The sequence below is a fragment of the Leucopleurus acutus genome, assembly GCF_964270905.1.
Source record: "Leucopleurus acutus genome assembly, chromosome: 4".
NCBI classification, from domain to species: Eukaryota; Metazoa; Chordata; class Mammalia; order Artiodactyla; family Delphinidae; genus Leucopleurus; species Leucopleurus acutus.
The window spans coordinates 133,187,890-133,211,137 of record NC_139146.1 but is presented as its reverse complement, the minus strand read 5'-3'; the positions used below and the strand labels follow the sequence as shown (position 1 = coordinate 133,211,137).

The 23,248-nt window shown below is 36.7% G+C and overlaps 1 protein-coding gene across 3 annotated transcripts in view; it reads right to left on the bottom strand.

Annotated features, from left to right (window-relative positions):
• Positions 1-2,697: 2,697 nt before the first annotated feature.
• Positions 2,698-23,248, bottom strand: part of ANAPC10 (anaphase promoting complex subunit 10) — a gene marked incomplete at its 3' end in the record, with an annotated part of 75,200 nt that continues 54,649 nt past the window's right edge. For 2 of the 3 annotated variants that reach the window (XM_082838925.1, XM_082838924.1), the window contains exon 5: positions 3,916-4,146. In XM_082838925.1, coding sequence (XP_082695051.1) covers positions 3,916-4,146 — 231 coding nt within the window. Of the gene's footprint in view, positions 2,783-3,915; positions 4,147-23,248 lie in introns of those variants that run through there. The other variant, XM_082838926.1, reaches the window with a different exon arrangement.

Below are 23,248 nucleotides of genomic sequence, written 5' to 3'. Positions count from 1 at the left end.
AAATTACTTTTCAAGATTGGTCTGTGTTTTAATTGTTGGAATCTTTCAAATGAGAGCAAAAGTACAAAACATCACTGGATCCCTAACATACAAATCATCTGTTTCAAATTAATTGTTGTTATTCACGTAAAAACAATGATAGTTTGGATTTGAGAATAGGCTTAAAAAGTGAATAACTAGCTGATATTACAAATAGTCTTTCTTTCTTCAGTTCCACCTCCTCCTCAATGCCTTCTTTTAGCTTCACCTCTAACTTCTGAATAGGAAGTTAACTCTCTCTTTTCCATCCACCAGTTAGAGATCTTACCAGTCTAATTTCTGATCTGGTTATCAGAGACCTATTATTTCCCCTAGTAGACTATAAGCAACTGGAAAGCAAAGTCTGCATCAGATTTACTTTGGTTTCCTTATTATGTCTAATTCAACATTCAATATCTATTAGTCTTTTTAGAGTTGGGTATTTATTAGCCTTCAGTGAACTGCTGTCTTTTAAAATTCCAGGTTTATACAAAGAGTTCCTTGTGACAGTATTTCCACAGGTAATAAGCTGATTTTTAAAGTGTCTAATACTTCAATTACATGTATAATTTAAATATTTAAATCTCATAACTGCAGTTTGATCAATACTCAAAAAGTATACTGATTACGGATGAATCCGTGAAGTTGCTGTCATTGTTTTATTAACTGTTAAGATGGCTTTTCAATGTTAGTTTTTTATTCTCAGATCCTATACAGTAAGAAATGTAACTATGTCAAATCTAGCCTCTTTGGGTGATTCCTATGTGAAACAGGTAGAATAAGCTATTTTTAAATCAGCTTTATCAAGGTATGATTGACATGCAATAAACTGCACGTATGTATGATTTGATAAATTTTGGCATATGTATATAGCTGTGAAACCAGTACCACTGTCAGGATAATGAACATTTCTGTCATCCCCCCAAATAATTCATGCCTTCTTGCTTCTGTCTGCTCCCCATCCTGTGCAACCACTAATATGCTTTCTATCACTTGATGAGTTTGTACTTTCTAGAATTAAAAAAAAAAAAAGAATCATACACTATATACTCTTTTTTGTGGTTTCTTTCTTTCAGCATAATTATTTTGTAAATGTATCCATGTTGTCGCATGTATTAACTGTTCATTTATTTTTATCGCTGAGTAGTATCCTATTATATGGATTTACCACAATTTGTTTATACCTTCTCCTATTGATCAACATTTGCATTGTTTCCAATTTTTAGGTACTACAAATAAAGCTGCTATGAACATTCATGTGCAAGTCTTTGTACGGACATATGCTTTCTTTTCTCTTGGGTAAATACCCATACACAGGTATATGTTTAACTTAAGAAATTACCAAAATGTTTTCCAAAGTGGTTATACACTAATTACATCCTCATCAGTAGTTTGACAAGAGGTCCATTTCCTCCATATCTTTGCTAACACGTGCAATTGTCTTTTTTTTTTAACATCTTTATTGGAGTATAATTGTTTTACAATGTTGTGTTAGTTGCTGCTGTATAACAAAGTGAATCAGCTATACATAATATCCCCATTTCTCCTCCCTCTTGCATCTCCCTTCCACCCTGCCTATCCCACCCCTCTAGGGGGACACAAAGCACCGAGCTGATCTCCCTGTGCTCTGCGGCTGCTTCCCACTAGCTATCTGTTTTACATTTGGTAGGGTATATATGTCCATGCCACTCTCTCACTTCGTCCCAGCTTACCCTTCCCCCTCCTCGTTGTCATTTTAACCACAGTCATTCTAGTGGCTGTGAAATGGTATCTCATTACGATTTTAATTTGCATTTCACTAACATCCAATGAAGTTGAGCATCTTTTCATATGCTTATTTGTCAATCATATGTCTTCTTTGATGAAATGATTGTTTAAATCTTTTGCTCACTTTAATGGGATTGTTTGTCTTCTTCCTGTTAAGTGATAAGAAGAGTTCTTTATATATTCTAGATACAAATATTTTGTTGGCTATATAATTTGCTCTTTCAAAAGAGAAATGAAACTGCTTCAGATAATTATGCATTGTTAATGTAATACATGGTCTATCAGGACTTCAGATAATCCTTAAAATAAGGGGAAGCATTACCTCCACAATCCGGGGCTACCAAGTTTTCCCATGCCTAATGAGGTGCTCAGCTGGTTTATGAAAAACAGGGAAAGGGAGTAGAACTAGAAAACATAGTGATTTTCCCAACATTCTTAATTCTTCCTAATTGTAGGAGTTTTTTTCACAAACTATTAATAGTAGGAAATAACAGACTGGATCAGGTAAATGATAATTAGTCCTCCTCCTTTTTTCTTTTAAGCAAATTTTTAAAAAGCAGTTAGCAAGTAGTAACATTATTACTAATAAAACTTCCTGTACTTTTTATTAGATTTCTCTGCCTCTTAGACTCTGCCTGTTGTTTACATGAATGTTTTCCTTATCAGACTAACGCAGAACATCAATACAGTGCCAAGTATACATTGCTCTTCTTATTTTCTTGATTCTCTCCTTTTCTTTTAATTCCTATCCATCTGTTTTTCTTCTACCCTTCCCAGCATCTGACATCTATGCTTGGGAGTAATTCACTGATCTCAAATGAGTTTTGGTTACAGACTTTTTGGTGATGATACAGTCACTTACCATGCTTCTTACTTTAAAGACAACAGAATGAAAATGACAAACTCTTTGTGGAACTCATAGAAAAAAGAGCTGAGATTCTGCTGAGTGAAAAAAATGAAACCTTCATTTTTTATAGCATCCATGTAAATTAGTACTCTGCCAGAATAAATCAAACACATAATTATTTCCTAAACTTTGCTAATTTAAGACTTCAGTCTACCCAGTAATGCAAGAACCTCCGAGGAATCTTTCCCAAACAAGAGCCAATATGGTGGGAATTCCCTGGCAGTCCAGTGGTTAGGACTCCATGCTCTCACTGCCAAGGGCTCGGGTTCGATCCCTAGTCAGAGAAGTAAGATTCCCACAAGCCATGCGGCACAACCACAAAAAGAAAAAAAAAGAGCCAATATGGAGAAGTTCTGTCTCCCCCAAAGTAAGGATATGGGGTAGTGGGTGGTGCCGGAGGAGATATACAGAATCAAATCGACTCATGTTAAACCATGGAAAGAAACTCATTTAAGGGACTTTAAAATATTTTTATATGTAAAGAACAATTTCATATATTTTTAAAATTTTCATGAGCTACATTATCCCTTAGGGAATGCTTCAGTGTCAGACACAAATTTGAAACTATTCTATAAACAGCATTAGAATTAGAATAAACAGCAGATTATATTGGCAATTGCTGACATATCAGGGTATAGACAACCCTAGGGTTAAAAATATTTCATGGGAGTACGATAATTATGACACAATTAATTACATTCCCCAAATCAGAATGGTTCTCATCACACACTGAATGCTAAGCTTATTTTGACACAGTTTTTAAAAAGACCGAGTGTTAATAGAAGAAGCTTCCTCTGGATAGAAAAAAATAATAATTCTGGCCTATTAAAGATAATATCTATTGGTAAAACATAGTTTTGTTCCCAAACACGCAGTAAATCATTACTGTAATGCATGATCACTATATGAAATAATTACCTAGTTAGTAAAAAATTGTGTATATCTTAAAAATTTTCAGTTCAACTGGTTTTCTTTTGACATAAGGAAAAATTTAATGATTGGCTCAAATTCATTTTAATAATTATAAAATATGTGAGCTTTATTATATGTTAAAGAAAATAAACATAGTATGACCCAAAAGTTATTTACTAAAGTTACAATAAAATACTTTTCAATGCATAAAAAATTGCAAAATAATTGATCCATTTTTCAATAAAGATACCAGATTTAATCTTTACTGACAAGATAAAGATATGTTTAATGACTTTTGTTCTGTTTCAAGGTCACCTTATGGAGCGATACATCATGAAATCAATAGTTGTACATCTAGGAAATTTACCAATGGAGCTCTCTTCCACAGGTGTGTATATTTTAATTTGTCTCATGTGGGTATCTCTTCCATTCTGATGATTGGCTAGAACAGCAATCTGTATCATGAATGTGCGAGTTGGCTTCTTATGATTATCAGTTAAAGGAACGTGAATCCAGCCACTTGGTTCCACCAATTCAAGTTGCTGCCAAGAAAAGAAAAGTCAGATTATGTTTTCACCCAATGAATATAATTTATTATAATGAATGTATTCTAAAGTTGACTTATAATTAACATTTTTCTCATGGACAGCATGACAATATAATAAACATTATCAGTTATTGGGCACTTTTACCATGGTCCATTTTTACAGTTGCTAAGCACTTTACATGTACCATTCTTGTAGACAAAATAAAAATAGAATTATTTGCAATCTTAGTATTTGTAGAAACGTGTATATGATTTAGACATGTATAAATGTATAGGGCCAATGAAAAACCATGCTGATACAAGTAAGAAAAGACTCTAAATGCTTAGAACATAATGCTTCTGGTATATTTTATTTCAAGAACCATGCCTAATATATCCAAACTCACATAACAATAAATCAGATTCTATATAAACTACAAGAATATTAACAAAAGAAAATCAGTCATTGCACAAGTATCAGACAAAGCTTTTTTTCTTGGAAAATAGTAAGTGATTTATCTATCTGAATGACAATCTAAACCTAAAATCTAGGTTTTAATGTTTTTCAAAAAGAAATGCCAGATAAACTTAAAAAAATTTTTCATTTTATTGGGACTTCCCTGGTGGCGCAGCGGTTAAGAATCTGCCTGCCAATGCAGGGGACATGGGTTCGAGCCCTGGTCTGGGAAGATCACATATGCTGCGGAGCAACTAAGCCCGTGCACCACAACTACTGAGCCTGCACTCTAGAGCCCGCGAGCCACAACTACTGAGCCCACATGCCACAACTACTGAAGCCCACGTGCCTAGAGCCCGCACTCTGCAACAAGAGAAGCCACTGCAATGAGAAACCTGCACACCGCAACAAAGAGTAAGCCCATGCTTGCCACAGCTAGAGAAAGCCCGTGTGCAGCAATGAAGACCCAACGAAGCCAAAAATTAATTAATTAAAAATTTTTTTTTTCATTTTATTTTAACCAAGAGTCCAAACTATCCTTCCTTAACAAGGGAAGAAAAATTATAAGTAAAAAAATAAACCTAAATTTCTAAAATTTTTCCTAAAGTTATGAAATAGTTTTTAAAAGATAAGTATTGATTTTTAAATTGTCCTAAATATTGGACACAGCTGAAAAATATGCATTACAGAAAATACAGGTTTATCTTTATCAACCCAGCCCAATGGCAATGAATATAAAAGAAACTAAATCCGGATTCCATGAGTTACTCTAGAAAAACAAGAGACAAGAGACAGAGAAATGGAATACTAAAAAAGGTAGTTATTTTTAAGAAGGAATAATTTCCTCCTTTTAATTACAAAATATAAGAATAAATGAATCTCTACCCTTTATGGTATTGTCAGTCAGTGGCTTTTTATAAACTCCTATTAGCACTAACTTAAAATAATTGAGTCAGAGACCAGATATATCTGGTTTCTATCACTAACCTTTTAATCATTCAGGCAATAAATAGTTACTGAGTACTTAAAATGTTCAAGGTATTACTGTAAGTATAGTTAGGCATACAAAACATAAATTAGGCCTGATTCACACCTAAAGAGTGCTTAGAGGCAGACAAACAGCCTCTGGTTTCATTCAGCTTCTTCATGTGTAAAGTAAAGGGATTGGACAAGTTTTCATCCAATGTCCTTTTCAGCTCTGACATTCAATGATTCTAAATAAAAGAAGAAAGATGTGCTAGGCAGAATAGGCCCCCAGAGATGTCCATGTTCCTCCCCAAATCCCCTGAATACATTAACTTACAATGGCAAAGGGACTTTGCAGATGTGATTAAGTTAAAGATTTGGGGATGGGAAGCTTATCCTGGATTACCTGGGTGGGCCCAATGTAATCACAGGGTCATTATAAGAGAGACAGTAAAGGAGACGTGATGATGGAAGCAAAGGCTGAGTGATGCAACCACAAGCCAAGGGATGTGGGCATCCTCTAAAAGCTGGAAAAAGCAAGAAGCATTCTCCCTTAGGAGCTCCTAAAAAGAATGCACCTTGCTGACACCTTGATTTTCATCCATTGGACCCATTTTGGACTTCTGACCTTCAGAATTGTAAGATAATAATTGTGTGTTGTTTTCAGCCACTAAGTGTACGGTAATGTTTTGTAGCAACAACAGGAAACTATTATAATAGATACACACAGGAGTTCAGAGAAGGGGGAAAGCAGCTCTGGTTGGGATAATCTATTCTCTAGGTAAATGTACAATAATGAATCTCAGTAATGACCAAAAAGTAAAACTAAAATTCTACTCAACTCCTTCCTAATAGAAAGTTTTTGACAAATTCAACCACTATTTCTGATAGACTCAATGTTATTTTCAGAGTATTTTTTAAGTGCTTCACTGTACTGGAAGTTATACTAAGATTTTACAGCATATGATTTGGGGCATGATATGTACGGAATTGTAAATGTAGTAAATTATTCAATAAATACTATCAGTAAACTAGTTCTTCAGAACATAAAAAGTTTACTGATCTCAGTCACTAAATGTATATTACAAAGTGTGTGTAGCTGTTAACATCTCTCAAATGGCTTCACAATCAACTACATTGCCCAAAAGTCATAAACACCAACTTATGTATCTACTTCAGTTCTATTGTGCTCTGTTTAAAATTCTCAGTCAACTCTAAAATGTTATTATTCTGATACTGCCATATTTTAACTTATTTCATGGATTTAAAACAATTCAAGTACACATGGTAGATATAATTTCAATGTTTTTTCATAACAGTTCGATTAAAAGGTTAATATATTTTAAGCAAAATTTATTTACATGATTTTTTATATTTTTAAACAGAAAATTAATGAAAGGTAAAATTTTGCCAGTTTAACTTTCTTTCTTTCCCCTATATCTGATCTGGACCTCAATAAAATTTTCATCACCATTAAAATGTAAATTTTTCTATATTCCTCCTTGTTCTTTCTTTTTACCATCTCCCTTTATGGCTCTTTCCTCCATATATTCCCTCGCTTAACATTTTTTATTGGCATGTCTACTAAATACCAAAAATTGTGCTAACTATAGATGTAGGATAGGGGTTGGCAAACTTTTTCTATAAAGGACCAGACAGCAAACATTATAGGTGGTGTGGACCATGTGGTCTCTATGATGACTACTCATCTCTGCCTTTGCAAAGTGACAGTTATAGACAATATGAAAGTGAATGGATGGGATTATGTTTGAGTAACACTTTACTTACAAAAGTAGGACACAGGCTCGATTTGGCCCACGGGCTGCAGTTGCTGATCCCTGACATAGAGAATACTTATTGATAGAGTCTACCTTCAGAAAGGTGACATAATTTCATAAGACAGATAAGCTGTCTCAGTCAGGGTGGAGTCAGGAGACACACAGGGTATTTTAAGAGAGAATTCCCTAAGGAGGAATCAAGTTGCTAACTAGAGAAATGGAGAGGCCAAGGAGAATACTAAGGTATCATGGAGGGAACAAGTACCAGAAGTGCAGTTCTAAGGTTGGGGAACAAAGCAAAGAGACAAATTAAGACTGAGAAGTTCATAGAGGGATTGGAACTTAGATCTCTACGAGGGAGCTGCTGGGCTGGTGCTGGGTTTCTGGAGGAAGGGCCCCGTGGGGCTGGCATACAGACCTCAAGGAGGGGGTGCCAATTGGCTAGCAGTGCTGGTTTTTCAGATGTGTGGCTTCAGGGGGTGGTACAGTCGGCCCTCCATATCCGTGGATGCAGAACCCCTGGATACACAGGCCCACTGAGCTGTGCCATTTTATAGATGGGACTTGAGCATCCTTGCATTTTGGTATTCATGAGGGGTCCTGGAACCAATCCCCCGCAGGTATGGAGGGACGACTGTACCGTGAGAGTCAGAGAAACTGCAAACTGGACTCAAGCCTTGCTAGAAGAAGGACCGGCTGCTGTGAAGAAACATTGCTGGGATGATGGGAAGCAAACAGGGTTCAAACAGAAAGAAGCAAGTCCCCTTTTCCTCTTCCTGCCTTGCAATTTCCCTCTAAGGCCCCCTTTTGCCAGAGCCTGACAGATATGCAAGGACTCCAGGCACACATTCATTTATCAAATCTTTATTGAACACCTATTATGCGCCAAACTATGTTCTAGGGACCGAAAATATAGTGGTAAACAAGACAGCGGATCACACCTGAAAAAACTACTCAGAGTAGTACAAACAGATACAACTTAAACATGACAATAAGACTTCAAGAAAGAGGACATAATAAAAATTCTAGCAGTGAGGAAGAAACCAAAAACCAACCAAACAAACAAAAAACCACACACACAGTTAACCAAAAACAATAAATTAATTTTTATAAAATAAAATGTAAATGCCAACAATAATTCTTCAAGGAGAATGCTAATGATAATAACAGTAAACTCTTATATAGCACATGTTATGTGCCAGGTACTACTCTAAGAGCACTAAGTAAATTAATCTATTTAATCCTAGCAATGAGGCAGGTAATATTATTATCCTGATGTGACAAATGTAACAACTGAGACACAGAAAGTTTAAATAACTTCACCAAGGTCACACAGCTGGCAAGTGGCAGAGGTGTGATTAAAACAAGCAGTGAGATTCCAGAGTCTATGCTTTTAAACACTAATGTAATGTTTACATAATGTAAATATAATTTAGTAATAATAATTTTGTCCAAAATCCTATATTATACCAAAAAAATAAAATAAAAGAAATATGGGCAAGAGAAAATTGGCCACTAATCTCTTCACCATAACACAGTTCCCTTTATGTCATATACGTAACTACACATATAACATAAAAAGTAGGGTGCTGATTTCAAAATGTAGAGATTTCCTCTACAGAGAGGGAAAAAAGGAAATAATATTATATAAGGACATGGCAGGATGATATATAGACAGCATAAAATAAGATGATGAAAGATGCATGTACCAAACACCACCTTAAAAAAGCTCAGATTCTCTTGAAGATATTATGCTAGTGAAATAAGCCAGTGGCAAAAGAACAAATACTGTATGATTCCACTCAGATGAGGTACCTAGAGGAAACAAATTCATAGGGACAGAAAGTAGAACGGCAGCTGCCAGAGGCTGGGGGAGGAGGAAATGGGGAGTTAGTGTTTAATGGATATGGAGTTTCAGTTTGAGAAGATAAAAAAGTTCTGGAGGTGGATGGTGGTGACACCTGCACAACATTGTGAATATGCTAAATATCACAGAATTACACACTTTAAAATGATTAAAAACAGTAAATTTTATGTATATTTACCACGATAAAAAATGCACACACATAAAAACTCAGGTTCTTTCTTAGAGCCAAAAAAAACCCCCAAATCATGTGGAGACACTGGAACCTTAAAGCACTGCTGGTAGAAATGTATAGTAGTTCAGCCACTTTAGAAAACTGTCTTGCAGTTCCTCAAATGATTAAACGCAGTTACCATATGAGCCAGCAATTCCACCCTTAGGTTTATATCCAAGAAATGAAAACATATGTCCACACAAAAATGTGTACACAGATGTTTGTAACAGCATTATTCGTAATAGCCCAAAGATGGAAACAACCCAAATGTCTGGCAACTGATAAATGGATAAACAAATTGGGGTATATGCATACGATATAAATACTATTGTATTTGGCAATAAAAAGAAATGAAGCACTGGTGTATGCAGAACATTGATAAACCCTGAAAATAAGTGAAATAAGCCAGTCATAAAGAACCACATTGTATATGATTCTATTATATGAATGTCCAAAGTAGGTAAATCCATAGAGTCAGAAAGTGGACCAGTAGTTGCTTAGGGCTCAGTCCTGGGGGGCAGGATGGGAGTGACTACTAATCAGTACAGGGTTTCTTTTGGGGGGTGATAAAAATGTATACATCTTAAATCAGTGAATTGTATGGTATGTGAATTATATCTCATTAAAACTGTTACTTAAAAAAACCCCTCAAAATCTAAGTAACTACATATTATCTTAAAAAGACAAACCTGTGTGTTAACGCAGTGATTAAGAAATATTCTAAATACAAGCAGATGGTAAAAATACATTTGACAGATGAAACCAAAAAGAAAGCAGAGACAGAAATATTAATTAAGTTTTTCTGGAAAAAAAGGATGGGGTAGGAAGAGTTAAAATGTGAAAAATAAAAATGGGGATGAGGAATAGGGCTGATAATTCCAGATACTAACATCTAGTATAAAGCTGTATTAAATAAATGGTGTGGTACTGCATTTCACATTGCAGGTGTATCAGAATGCATTTGGCTGCAAGTAACATAAAATCTAACTCAATGAGGCTTAAATGATGAGGACATTTATCACCTCACACAGTTCAAATACCTGAGTTAACACAGTCACAGGAGAGGTTAATTCAGAAGCTCAAAAATGCTATCTAGGACCAAGGTGCTATCTTCCTTTTGTTCTTCCAGTGTGGGTGAGCTAGCATTGTCCCAAACTTAATTTCTCCTACACTTCTTCTCCAGAGGAAGAAATCAAGTACTGTTCCTCTCTTTGTTCCCTTCTTTAAGAACAAGCACATCTTCCCTGAAGCTCTTATTGAATATCCATCCCTAAGTCAATCAGGAGAGGAGTGGAATCACCATGATTGGTTTGGCTCAATTAGGATTCACTTCCAAGGGTTGGGGAAGGTGGCAGCACATGGCTACTTTCTGCAGGGTAGGGAGCAGAATAAAATTGGAGTTCTAACAGGAGAAGGTTAGGGAGAATGGATATTGAGTAGAAAACTAACATGTACAGTGAAGAAAGGATGGATTGATCAAAATACAGCACTGTAGGGCTTCCCTGGTGGCGCAGTGGTTGAGAGTCTGCCTGCCGACGCGGGGGACACGGGTTCGTGCCCCGATCCGGGAGGATCTCACATGCCGCGGAGCAGCTAGGCCCATGAGCCATGGCCGCTGAGCCTGCGCGTCTGGAGCCTGTGCTCTGCGACGGGAGAGGCCACAACAGTGAGAGGCCCGTGTGCCGCAAAAAAAAAAAAAACAAATACAGCACTGTAACACTGGTTGATTAAATGAAAAGTTTAGATATTAACTTTATACCAAACACAAAAGTAAATTCTTAAATATTTAATTTTAATACTATATAAATTAATAATCACAACAACAAACCTACAAGAGTATTAGAAAAAATATACAGGAACATGTTTATAATCTTTTGGTAGGGTTCACCTTTCAAAGCAATTCAAAAACCCAAATATGATGGGAAAAAAAAAACAGACGACTACATGAACATCAAAAATATCTACAAGACTAAAAGAAAATAAAAATACAAATAGCAAAGTGAGAAAAAACACTTGTAAATTTCACAATGAAGAACTAATATCAGTAATAATATAAGAAAAAAAGAAATGCAATGGACCAACAGACACAAGGAAATTGTTCAATCTCACTACTAATTAAATAGATACTATATCTATCTATATCTATATCTCTCTATATTATAAAATGTCTATCAGATTAGCAAAGATTAAAGTAATTACAAACACTAAGTATTGGTGAGGGTGGGGGAATGTATACTCTCATAGACTGATTTGGAAATTAAATAGGTATAATAATCATTTTGAAAAGTAGTTCGGCAACTCCACTTCTGAAACTACAGGGAAATACTTAAGACAGGGCACAGAGATGCTAGGTATAATAATATTCCTTGGAAACAAGTTAAATAGCCACCAGTAGAAGGGTGGTTGTGGTGACCAGCCCCTAGGATGATCACTGGTAATTCACGGCCTTGCGTAGTCCCCTCCTACAATGAATCAGGGCTGACTTTGTACAACAAATAGAATATGTCAGAAGTGACTATCTGCAGATAGGTCACAACAGGCACTGCAGCTTCTGCCTGCATCTGTTGGATCATTCTTTCTGTGGGAAGCCAGCTCCCATGACAAGAAGAAGCCCCATAGAGAGGCCCATGTAGAAAGAAATCAAGGCCTCAGCCAGCGATTAGCACCAACCTGCCAGCCATATGAGTGAACCACTTTAGAAGTGGATCCTCCAGTCCCAGTCAGCCTAGCTGACATATGACTACAACTGCATGAAAGCCTCCAAGAGAGAAATGCCCAGCCAAGCTCTTTCCAAATTCCTGAACAGAAACCATGCGATTATAAGTGATTACTATTGTTTAACACCACTAAGTTTTAGTGTGATTTGTTATGCAGCAATAGTAAAACAGTCACTAATTATGGTACATCCATACCCTGGAATACCTGATAGCAATTCAAAATGATGTATCTCTTCATATGTTTGCAGTTATTTGCAGCTACCTCTGGTTAGTTTTAAAGAGCAAAGTACTAAATAGCATGTATTGCATGATCTTATATATATGATTTTTTGTATGGATACAAAAGTCTGAAAGGATATTCACCAAAATATAAATAGGAAATATCTATAATGGTGAGAATATGGATCATTCTCATTTTATTGAGTTTATGTCTTATCTATGCTTTTCTCAATAAACATACTTACCTTATTAAAAAATCTGTTTGTAATTTGGTGTGGCTGGGAGAGGAACTCAAAAGAGGAATAGTTTCAGAAAGTTTCAGCACATGATTTTAACATGTCATTGACTGTATTCCATTGCTCCAGGAACAGAATCCTCCTTCTTGGTGATTTCAATATCCACAGAGATGATCCATTTAATGATCCAGATTCTCCTCTTCAGCTTCTTCATTTCCAATGATTTTTATCTTCACTCCACTTCAGTTATCCCTCCCCCACCATCATGCTCTATATTGGATCATGGGCAGCAGCTGTAAGATCGCTGACATCTTGACTTCAAGCACCCCATCTCTACAGCCCAAGTCACCAGCTTTCTCAAGTGACGCCACTGCCATAACATCAACCCTAGCCAAACAGCTAGACTACTGATTCCATCTGCTTTTTTACTGTTCGTTAACCCATTCAATGTCTTCAGTTCCCATTTTTCCTCAATGATACCCCACAATTCGTTATGATAATCAATCCCTTTATATACTGAAATCCAATTTCCTCTCTTACTGTTTCATACTTTTCTGAGGGAGAACACAACAATCCTGGTTAAACCTAACTCTCTTCCTGTTCAATGCCTATTGGAGAAAAATAATCAACATGCTGACTGGTTCTCACTTTAAATTTAAGACAAGTATATATGCAAGTATATATGTAGCACCATGCAAAACTCTTACTATATTCCTTTAGAAAATATGCTTTCACTGTCTCTGGAATAGCTCTTTCTGAGCGTCCCCTCAAATCCTAACACCTGCTCTAATCTTCTCTCTCTGAGCTGATATCTGATTTCACTAAGAAAATAGAAGCAATTAGAGAAAAAAATTACCATCTTCCCACCAGCTGTTATACTGTAGTTGAACTGCCCCTGCATCTTTGTGAGAATGGTTCTTCCATTTGCTCAACAGATCCCACCCTTTCTTTCCCAGCCAAAGACTCTGCTCCCACTGTAGTCACTACCTCTCCAAATCATTTTCTCTTGTCTCCTGGATCACTGTCATCAGCATTACAAACGTGCCATATCTGTCATCTTAAACATTAAAAATAAAACCCTTTCTTGATCCTATGTCCTCTTCCACATACTGCCCCAATTCTATTTCTTTTCACAGCAAAACTCCTTTAAAATTTTTTTCACCTCCTAGTTATTTTTATCCCACTTCAATCTAAATTTTGTCCACACACTGAATCCAATCTTGTCAAAGTCACCAGTGACCCCCCGCCCCGACCTTGCCAAATCAGTTCTCTATCAGAAGAATTCTCTGATAGCCTAGACTCTTGACTCACAGAAACTGTGAGATAATAAATACATGTTGTGTTAAGCCACTAGGTTTGTGGTAATTTTCTTACACAGAAATAGAAAACATTAGTTTTTTTCTTTGCAAGGGTAGCAAATAAATAATAAATATTGAAAATTTTATATAAGACTGGTGAAAATTCTGCATAAAAAACACTGCTTTACAGGTGTTTATAACTAACCCAAACAGCTATAATAAGCTGAGCCAATTCTTAGTGTTAGTTTGAAATAAATATCTCTTCAACATTTCATTTCACTTCATTTCATTACTTGACCATGATCTTGTTTGGTAATTTAATTAGTTACTTATAAAACGTGTGTTTTAGGGGCAGCCTACATAGTAGGTCTTCCACCTAGTGGCAGGACAAGCCATGTGATGGCCCACAACATCAGCACTGCTGCCAGCCCAAAGCCCACCAAGTCACTTCTGAATAGGAGCTACTACCTTTCCTCAACATTCCTTCCTTGATATCAGCTGCTATCAGTGAAAACTGTATATAAATACAATCCATTAGAGTTTCTCTATGAAGCGATCTCTCCGCCTGGCTCCAGGATCTTCTGCTTCCTATCAGCAATCTCTAAGTCACAACTCTACTCTGGCTTTGATTTATTTAAGGGTATCCTCTAAGGATATATATCCTCTAAGGATATATATAAGTATTAACTCCACCATAAACGAAGCTTATCTTAAAAAAAAAAAAAGTCATTTGTTAATAAAAATAACATCAAGGGTTTCCCTGGTGGCACAGTGGTTGAGAGTCTGCCTGCCGATGTAGGGGACACAGGTTCGTGCCCCGGTCCGGGAGGATCCCACGTGCCGCGGAGCGGCTGGGCCCTTGAGTCATGGCCGCTGAGCCTGCGCGTCCGGAGCCTGTGCTCCGCAGCGGGAGAGGCCACAACAGTGAGGGGCCCGCGTATCGCAAAAAAAAATAAAATAAAATAACATCAAATATTAAATACAAAGCTGTTCACATGTCCCTTCCTATTGCTAATCACATATCCCTGGAAAATAAATAGAATAAAGAACAATGACTTGAAAGTTGCTTCAAGAAAGTTGCCCTCTGCTCTCCACTCTCACTACCTTCTGCTCCTTCATTAACCATAGCTGTGACTTGATGAAATTCTATAGAACCTCAATGTGAGAACTGTTACCACAAGAAGCAGCAGATCCTGGCATTTTAACCATTCTTTCACTTAGGAAGGAACAGAACCAGTTAACAGCAATCATGACCTACTTGTAGCAAAAGAAAGTCTAATATGATCCAAAAGAAACTTCAGAAGTTCCAAGTATGTTAAAAGTAAGGATACCACAAAGGCACCTTAACAAGAAAGACAGAATCCAACTCAAAGAGCTCACTATGGAAAGCAAGCTCTTTTACCCTAGTGAAGAAGGGACCACCTCAGAAGGTCAAAATCAGTCACTCTATTACAGAGGGTCAAGATATTAATTCTGGACTTGTAAGTCTGAAAAAGTTTCTATGTAGAGAAATTTCCTCCAGAAAGAGTTCCTGGAGAGTTAAGTTTACATAGTTTAACTGGTCTTAAAGTTACTTGTTTTTTTTAAAAAAAGAGGCATAACAAAAAGACAAGACCTAGAGAGTATTCTAATCTACATGAACAATTCTGAATTACATTTGAAGTCAATGTCAATTAAAAACAATAATTTCATCAAAAGCCAAAATGGTAAAGAAATGTTAAGAAGAAATTGCAGAACATCTTTGGAGGACAACAACAAGTTAACCAGACTTAACTATCATTAAAAAGAAAAACAGGGCTTCCCTGGTGGCGCAGTGGTTGAGAGTCCGCCTGCTGATGCAGGGGACGCGGGTTCGTGCCCCGGTCCGGGAGGATCCCACATGCCGCGGAGCGGCTGGGCCGGTGAGCCATGGCCGCTGAGCGTGCGTGTCCGGAGCCTGTGCTCCGCAACGGGAGAGGCCACAACAGTGAGAGGCCCGCGTACCGCAAACAAAAAAAAAAAAAAAAGAAAAACAGATAAGATAAATACATGCTAGGGATGTAATGTACACCATGAAAACCATAGCTAACACCGCTGTGTGATACCTAGGAAAGTTGTTAAGAGAGTAGATCTAAGAGTTCTCATCACAAGGAGAATCTTTTTTTCTTCTTTTCACCATCTATCAATACATGAGATGATGGATGTTAACTAAACCTATGGTGGTAATCATTTCACAATATAAGTAAATCAAACCATCATGCTGTACACCTTAAACTTATACAGTGATGTGTGCCAATTATTTCGCAATAAAACTGGAAAAAATAATAATGTCCCTTTAAGACAAAGAAAAGAAAAATAGCCAATATAAACAAATACATGCGCACATAATAAAATTATGATTTCGTTTTGTAAGAAGAGGGAGAAAAGGGCTTCCCTGGTGGCGCAGTGGTTGAGAGTCCGCCTGCTGATGCAAGGGACATGGGTTCGTGCCCCATGATCCCACATGCTGCAGAGCGGCTGGGCTCGTGGGCCATGGCCGCTGAGCCTGTGCTCCGCAGCGGGAGAGGCCACAGCAGTGAGAGGCCCGCGTACCGCAAAAAAAAAAGAGGGAGAAAAGACTTATCTAAGTAATGAATAATTAAGAAATGATAGCAATAGATAAAAATATGTAGTGCAGTGCAAAGGACGTAAGACCAGATGTCAAAAGAACAAGATTTGAATTTCGTGTCTACTCTTGAGTTTAAGCAAATTACTTCTCTTTGGTAAACCTTTACTTCTCCATCTATCAGGCTGAATCATATGAAATCGTCATTTTTGTAGATCATAAATAAGATTAGGATAAATTTTATTCTCATATAATTTTTATGCTTTCTTCATAAGCATGTTGTAAGGTAATAAGATAATATAAATTTCATTACTGCTAAATCCACAGGGTCCTTTTCACTTCAAACTTTCTTACCCTTTCTACATAATTTGATGCACCCTCTTTATTGAAATGTTCTCTTCTTGTGGACTCTGTGACTTTACCTTCTTCTGATATTCCTCCTACCTTTCTCATCTCTTCTTTGTCTTTCTGGAGACTCCTCTTTCTCTTCCTTAAGTGTTGCACTCCTCACAGTTCTGACCTAAAACTAGTCTCACAATACAGAGTTTAATCTATACAACTGTCCTATACGATCGTATCCAGACCCCTGACTTCAGATACCTTAAATGGCTATATGCTGATGATTCAAAATTTTATATTCTCTTTTTTAAGAGGTAACTTTTAAAGGTTCTAGAGCAAAGGATAGCATTATCTACAGAAGGCAAGGCAAGGCAAGGTAGAAAGATTCCACGATAGAAGCCACACCAGAGAGGTCTGGACTTTAAGTATATCTCTTTTAAATCCAAGAGAATGAAGTAGTTTGAAGCAGACAGTGTTCCTACTGAGAATAACTATAGGTAAAATTTTTTAAATCATCACTTTAGAGTTATCAGAGAGCCGCTAAAACAAAGAGGACTAGAGGATGCCAGGTTCTGGTGAGGAGAGAACCTCAGAGAGGTTGCCGGTCTTTCTGTACCCACTTTAACCATGGGGGCATTTGTTGATTCTAGGATGGGGTAAGATGCTGCAAATCATGGTTTTGCCCAGATAGAGGGCTGCTTCTTGAAGTCAGAGAAACATGCAGAGCTATGACTAGTGGTCTTTCAGAAAAGATGTAATTAGAGACTTCAAGAGCTTTAAGCACATGGCCTATTTTCCCCTCAAAATATTTGCCACATTGTGAAGTTGTCTGGAATGGGAGGCTGAAGGGATAATCAAGCGTCTCTCAGAAGAAGAGCAGAGTTTCTGGCAATCTCTCAGGGGTGAGGAAAGAAGTCTGAGAGTCTAGAATTTGCCCAGTGAACACATCAGGCCCCTAAATGACAGCCTTGAGTGGCCATGACATAGGGGTATTACAGAACAGAGGCAGATGGAACCTTACCAAAGCTGCAGTACAGCCGCAAGTCAACTCAACTTGAAGGCTGAGAGGAGTAAAGCTTCTCAGCCCATCCGCCTAGCTCTGGAAAATTGAACTCTCTAGAAAAAGAAAACAGCATCTAGAGTGGCACTGTCCTATAGAAAGAGTGTGTGGGTCACAAATGTGAGGCATATATGTAGTTTAAAATTTTCTAATAGCTACATTTTCAAATGCACAAAGAGCACAAATTAATTTTATATTTAGAGTATCCAGAATATCACTTCAACATATGATCAATATAAAAAATTACTGAGCTATTTTACAGCCTTTTTTTTGTTGTTGTACCAAGTCTCCAAAATCCAGCATTTTACACTTATACCACATCTCAATTAAGATTAGCCAAAAGCCACATGCAGCTAGTGGATACTCTACTGAACAGCACAGATCTAGAGTCTAGTCTAGCAATCAGCCAAAATTACTATTATTAACAGAGTTAAGAAATAAGAGGGAAAGATGAATAAATGAAATAATTTCATCTGAGAACTGGAATATACTTTTTAAATGGAAATGGTAGAGCTGAAAATATCTGCAACTAGAAATCTGTCAGATTGAACAGATCATATATATCAGAAGACAGAGTCAACAAATTCTTTGAAAAATACAATTTACCAAGGCTAACAAAAAGGAGAAATGGAAAATCTGAATAGAACTATATCTATTAAGGAAACTACCTCATAATTTAAAATCCATCACAAAACTCCAGGTCCAGATGGCATTACCATTCAATTCTTCCAAATATTTAAAGAAATGATATCAATTCTGCACAAATGCTTAGAGAATAGAAAAGGGAGAGACATTTTAAAAATGTTTTTTATGAGGCCAGAATACTTTGTTTCCAATAGTTGGAAAGTATAAGAAAGAAAAATTACAGACTAATCTCTCTCATGAAACACAAATGAAAAAAATCTAGAACAAATTACTAGCAAATCAAATCAAACCAGGTGGAGTTTAGTCCAGGTATGCAAGGTTGGATTATCATTTAAAAATTAATCAATGTAATTGACTTTATTAATAGAAAAAAAGGAGAAAAATCATATGATCATCTTGTTAGACACAAAAGAGGCATTTGACAAATTCAATACCCATTTATGATCTTAAAACTTTTAGCAAATAGGAACAGAATTCAATCTCCCCAATATGAAAAAGAGCATCTTTCAAATAACCTATAGTACTCATTGTATACAATGGAGAAATATTGAAAACTTTCATAAAGAGATTATAAACAAGACAATCATCCACTATGACCCCTTCTATTTAACATTGTACTGGAGGTCTTAAACAGTACAATAATTCAAGGAAAATGGAAGGGAACAGAGGAGAGGGATAGAAGGAAAGAGAGAAGATGAACAAGGATTGGAAGGGAAGAAAAAATAACATTATTTGTAAATTATATGACTGCACATCTACAAAATACAAAAATAATCTATAAACTATTAGAATTAATAAGAAAGGTTAATTAGCAAGGTCACTGGATATAAGGTCAACATAAAGTTATAACTGAAACAGTGTAGGATTAGTGCAAAGACAGACTAATAGACCAATGGAACAGATTAGAGTTCAGGAACAGACCCACACATTTACAGTCATCTGATTTTTGTCAAAGATGACATTGGTGCAGTAGGGAAAGGATGGTCTCTCCAAGCAATGCTGATGAATTGAATTTCCATTTGGGGGAAAAAATAATAATCTTGACTTCACTTCTCCCCATAAACAAAAATCAGCTCCAGATGAACTTGGATTTAAATATCAAAGGTAAAATAATAAAACTTCCAAAAGAAAATAAAATATCTTTGAAACTTTGGAGTAGATAAAATTTTCTTAAACAGGACACAAAAAAGCACCAACCAACAAATACTGATTAACTATCTTAGAATTAAGAACTTTTGTTCATCAAAAGATACCATTAAGAGAGTGGAAATAACAAGCCACTGATTGGGAAATGTATAGAAATGTATATATGTATAGAAAAGGACACCTATCTTGACTATTTAAAGAGCTACTACAAATCAAAGAGGTATATACCCAACAGAAATGCATACATATATTCAACAGTGTGTATACTAAAATACTCACAGGAACACTAGTTAGCCAAACCATCCAAATATATACCAACAGTCAAATGAATAAGTTGGAGTATATTCACAAAACATAATATTCTATAGTAATGAAAATGAACAATCTACAACTACCCAAACATATGACTCTCACAAACATGGTGAGTAAAAGAAGCTAGACCCAAAAGAGCATATGCAAAATACGATGCCATCTCTTAAAGTGAAAAATTGAAAAATAAAAACAAAACAGATTAAAAAAAAAACAGGTGAAAGTAATCTATATTGTTAGGAGTTAGAATAATGGTTAGCCTTGAAGGAGCATAAGGAAGCATAAAGAAGGCTTCTGGATTTTTATGTGTTTCTGGATTTTTATTTGTTGCTGATTACATAGGTGTCCTTATTTTGTGAAAATTCAGTGAGCTGTTCACTTATGATATGTCGACTTTTTGTATCCATGTAAAAATAAAAAGTTTAAAAAAAAAGGCCCAGACCTTTCTGCTCTGTCATGCTCTGTTGTGTCTGATGTCTGCAGCAGCTGCAAGCGTCATGTTCTCATACAACAAATGTCCAAAAAGCCTTTCTCCTCTTTTAATTAAGGAGGAAAATATTTTCCAGAAGCTATCAGATTTCCCATTGGGCATTTCTGGATCACATGCCTCTGCACTAACTGAAAGGGGAGTTGGAAATAGAGTATCAGGCATTTTCTGTTTTTACTGTGAAAAGCGGTCTCTGTGGGCAAGGAAGAGAGATGGAGGAATGTGGCACAGGTATTCAGCAATATCTGTTGCCGAGGATTGTTAGTGACCTCTCAACTAGTCTTGCCATGGCCACTTCCGTCTTCCTCTAATCTAAACTCAGATTAGCAGCAGAGTCATTTGACAAAAATGTTAACTTGAAAAACCTTTCGTTAGTTTCTCATTATAGTAAAAACAAACCCATGATCCTTAACACGGTTGACAATGCCCTGCGTGATCTAGTCTCTGCTTACCTCCTCAGCCTCATGTTGAGTGGTCCTTGACCTACGTTTTAGCCATATAACCTGCAGTAAGGCAAAAGCAAATTTACACTGTGCACGAAACTGACTCTGAAAATATTCCAAGGATCAAGAGATGGCAAAGAGACACTAATTGTATGTCATTTAAAATGGGTCAAGCATCTTAGGTATGCTCCAGTTTAGTGAATTATTTTTATATTTGTAAATATAAGAATAATAAAAGAGGGCTTCCCTGGTGGCGCAGTGGTTGAGAGTCCGCCTGCCGATGCAGGGGACACGGGTTCGTGCCCCGGTCCGGGAAGATCCCACATGCCGCCGAGCGGCTGGGCCCGTGAGCCATGGCTGCTGAGCCTGCGCGTCCGGAGCCTGTGCTCCGCAACAGAAGAGGCCACAACAGTGAGAGGCCCAAAAAAAAAAAAGAATAATAAAAGAACTTTTGGTTTGTCACATGAGATCCTGGTCCCCCTAACTAACTTTTCTTTAAGTCTGAAGTTCAGTAACTACCTAATCTTTTACCAAGATTTTGTTTGTTTCATTTTCAGAAACCTAGCACTCATGGTTAATAAGGACAACTATTCTCAACTCTTTGCCTCCACTTTCGAATCCCTGCATTCTATCCCTTAAATGCTAACTGTAGATATCTTTTTTCAAATCTCTCTTGACACTAGAAAACACACAAGTACATAAGCACATGCAAAGTACTTTTACCCTCAAACTTTCCAAGCAATATATTAAAATGCCATCACACTACAGCTTGAATCCAGTAGTCAAATCTGTTCATCACTCAACAAACTGTACACTTACTATGTACTGGATACTGGAAACTGTGACAGGTGTAGTAAGAGAAAATGATCAATTTATTGGAAACTAATGTATTTTATATTCAGGAAATATATCTAATCACCCATCAATTCTTATGCACATACCATTTTGACAAATATAATTAACAAATGCTTTGAAAAATAGTTTAGGAAATAATGGATTCCCAAAACCCAACGAAAATGACAGCTGAAGAATCTGAAAAGTGAATAAATCCACAAATGCAAAGGGAATAGGAGAGGTTAAGAAGAAGCAAGGTGCATTGTACCCTAATATCTCTGAAACTGAAAGCACCAGGTAGTTCTGAAGGTAGGGGTGCCAAGGTTAGGTTAAAAATGAACAAAGCAAACAATAAAACTAGCTGAAGTCCATATAAGGAATAGTTTGATGCCAAGATTCTCACCAGCCCCCAGTTTAATTAGGCAGGTGACCATCCCTTCCCTACTCCTACAGAAAACTACAAGTTTATACTATCAGTACAAGTTAAAGAAGGGAGGCTCTAGATTCAGGTAAAGCAAGACTAGATGGCAGCACCTTATTTTTTTTTTAAAAAAAGTGAGTAAACATCTACATACTTAACAGTGAACCTCAGCTCCCTTCATCTTGCTCAGCTATAAGGATGCTGACTCCCAGGCAGATCACCCTGAAGCTCCTTCCACATCCCACCTCCTATGCCCCGCCCCATGCCGCCAAGGCCGGAGAATGAATTACTATTTTCTGGAAAAAATCATACTATAAGGAAAAGAGAAAAGCTGAAAAAGAAAAAGCCCATAAGAAAAGAGTTACACATAGTGTTGAGTCTCCCCAATTTAATAAATATTTATTGAATCCCTATTTTGGGCTGGGCACTATTCCAGATGGTTGGAAGATATCAATAAAAATAATAAAATCTCTGCTCTCATGGAGCCGATGCTCTAGTGGGGGAAGACAGAAAAATGAACAACAAATATAATAAATAAGGTATTATATATTAGGTAATAAAAGTGCTATGAGGAAGAAAAAGAGCTATGGGAAAAAAAAGAGCAGGGAAAGAAGGATCAGAAGTACCAGGGGGCAGGTGTGTGCATTTTAAAGTAAGGTGGTCAGAATAGGCCTCACTGAGAAGGTGGCATGTGTGCAAAGAGGTGAGGGTACCAGCCTGACCACATTGCTGTAAGGCCTGGGAAGCATCAAACTCTATCATGAGCACAAACTGCTTCCAAACTGCTAATTTGTGCCTCTCTCCTAGGCTATGAGAAAATAGCCAAGGATCTCCAGGCACGTTAAAAAAAAAAAAAGGAAATTAAACAAGCAAAAACAAAAAGGAACTCTCAAGAGAAGCGGTGAAGGGAGGACAAGAAATTTAAAAACAAAACAAAGCATTATTAGTATCCCCTCAACGTAATAGAATGTATCCTTAAAACAAGAACAGAATGCTATTTTTTAAAAGACCAAGAAACAAAAAGAGGTCTTAGAAATATATATATACATACATTTTTAATTATACAAAGTTAAATGAATTGCTTGGAATATGAGAAAAGAA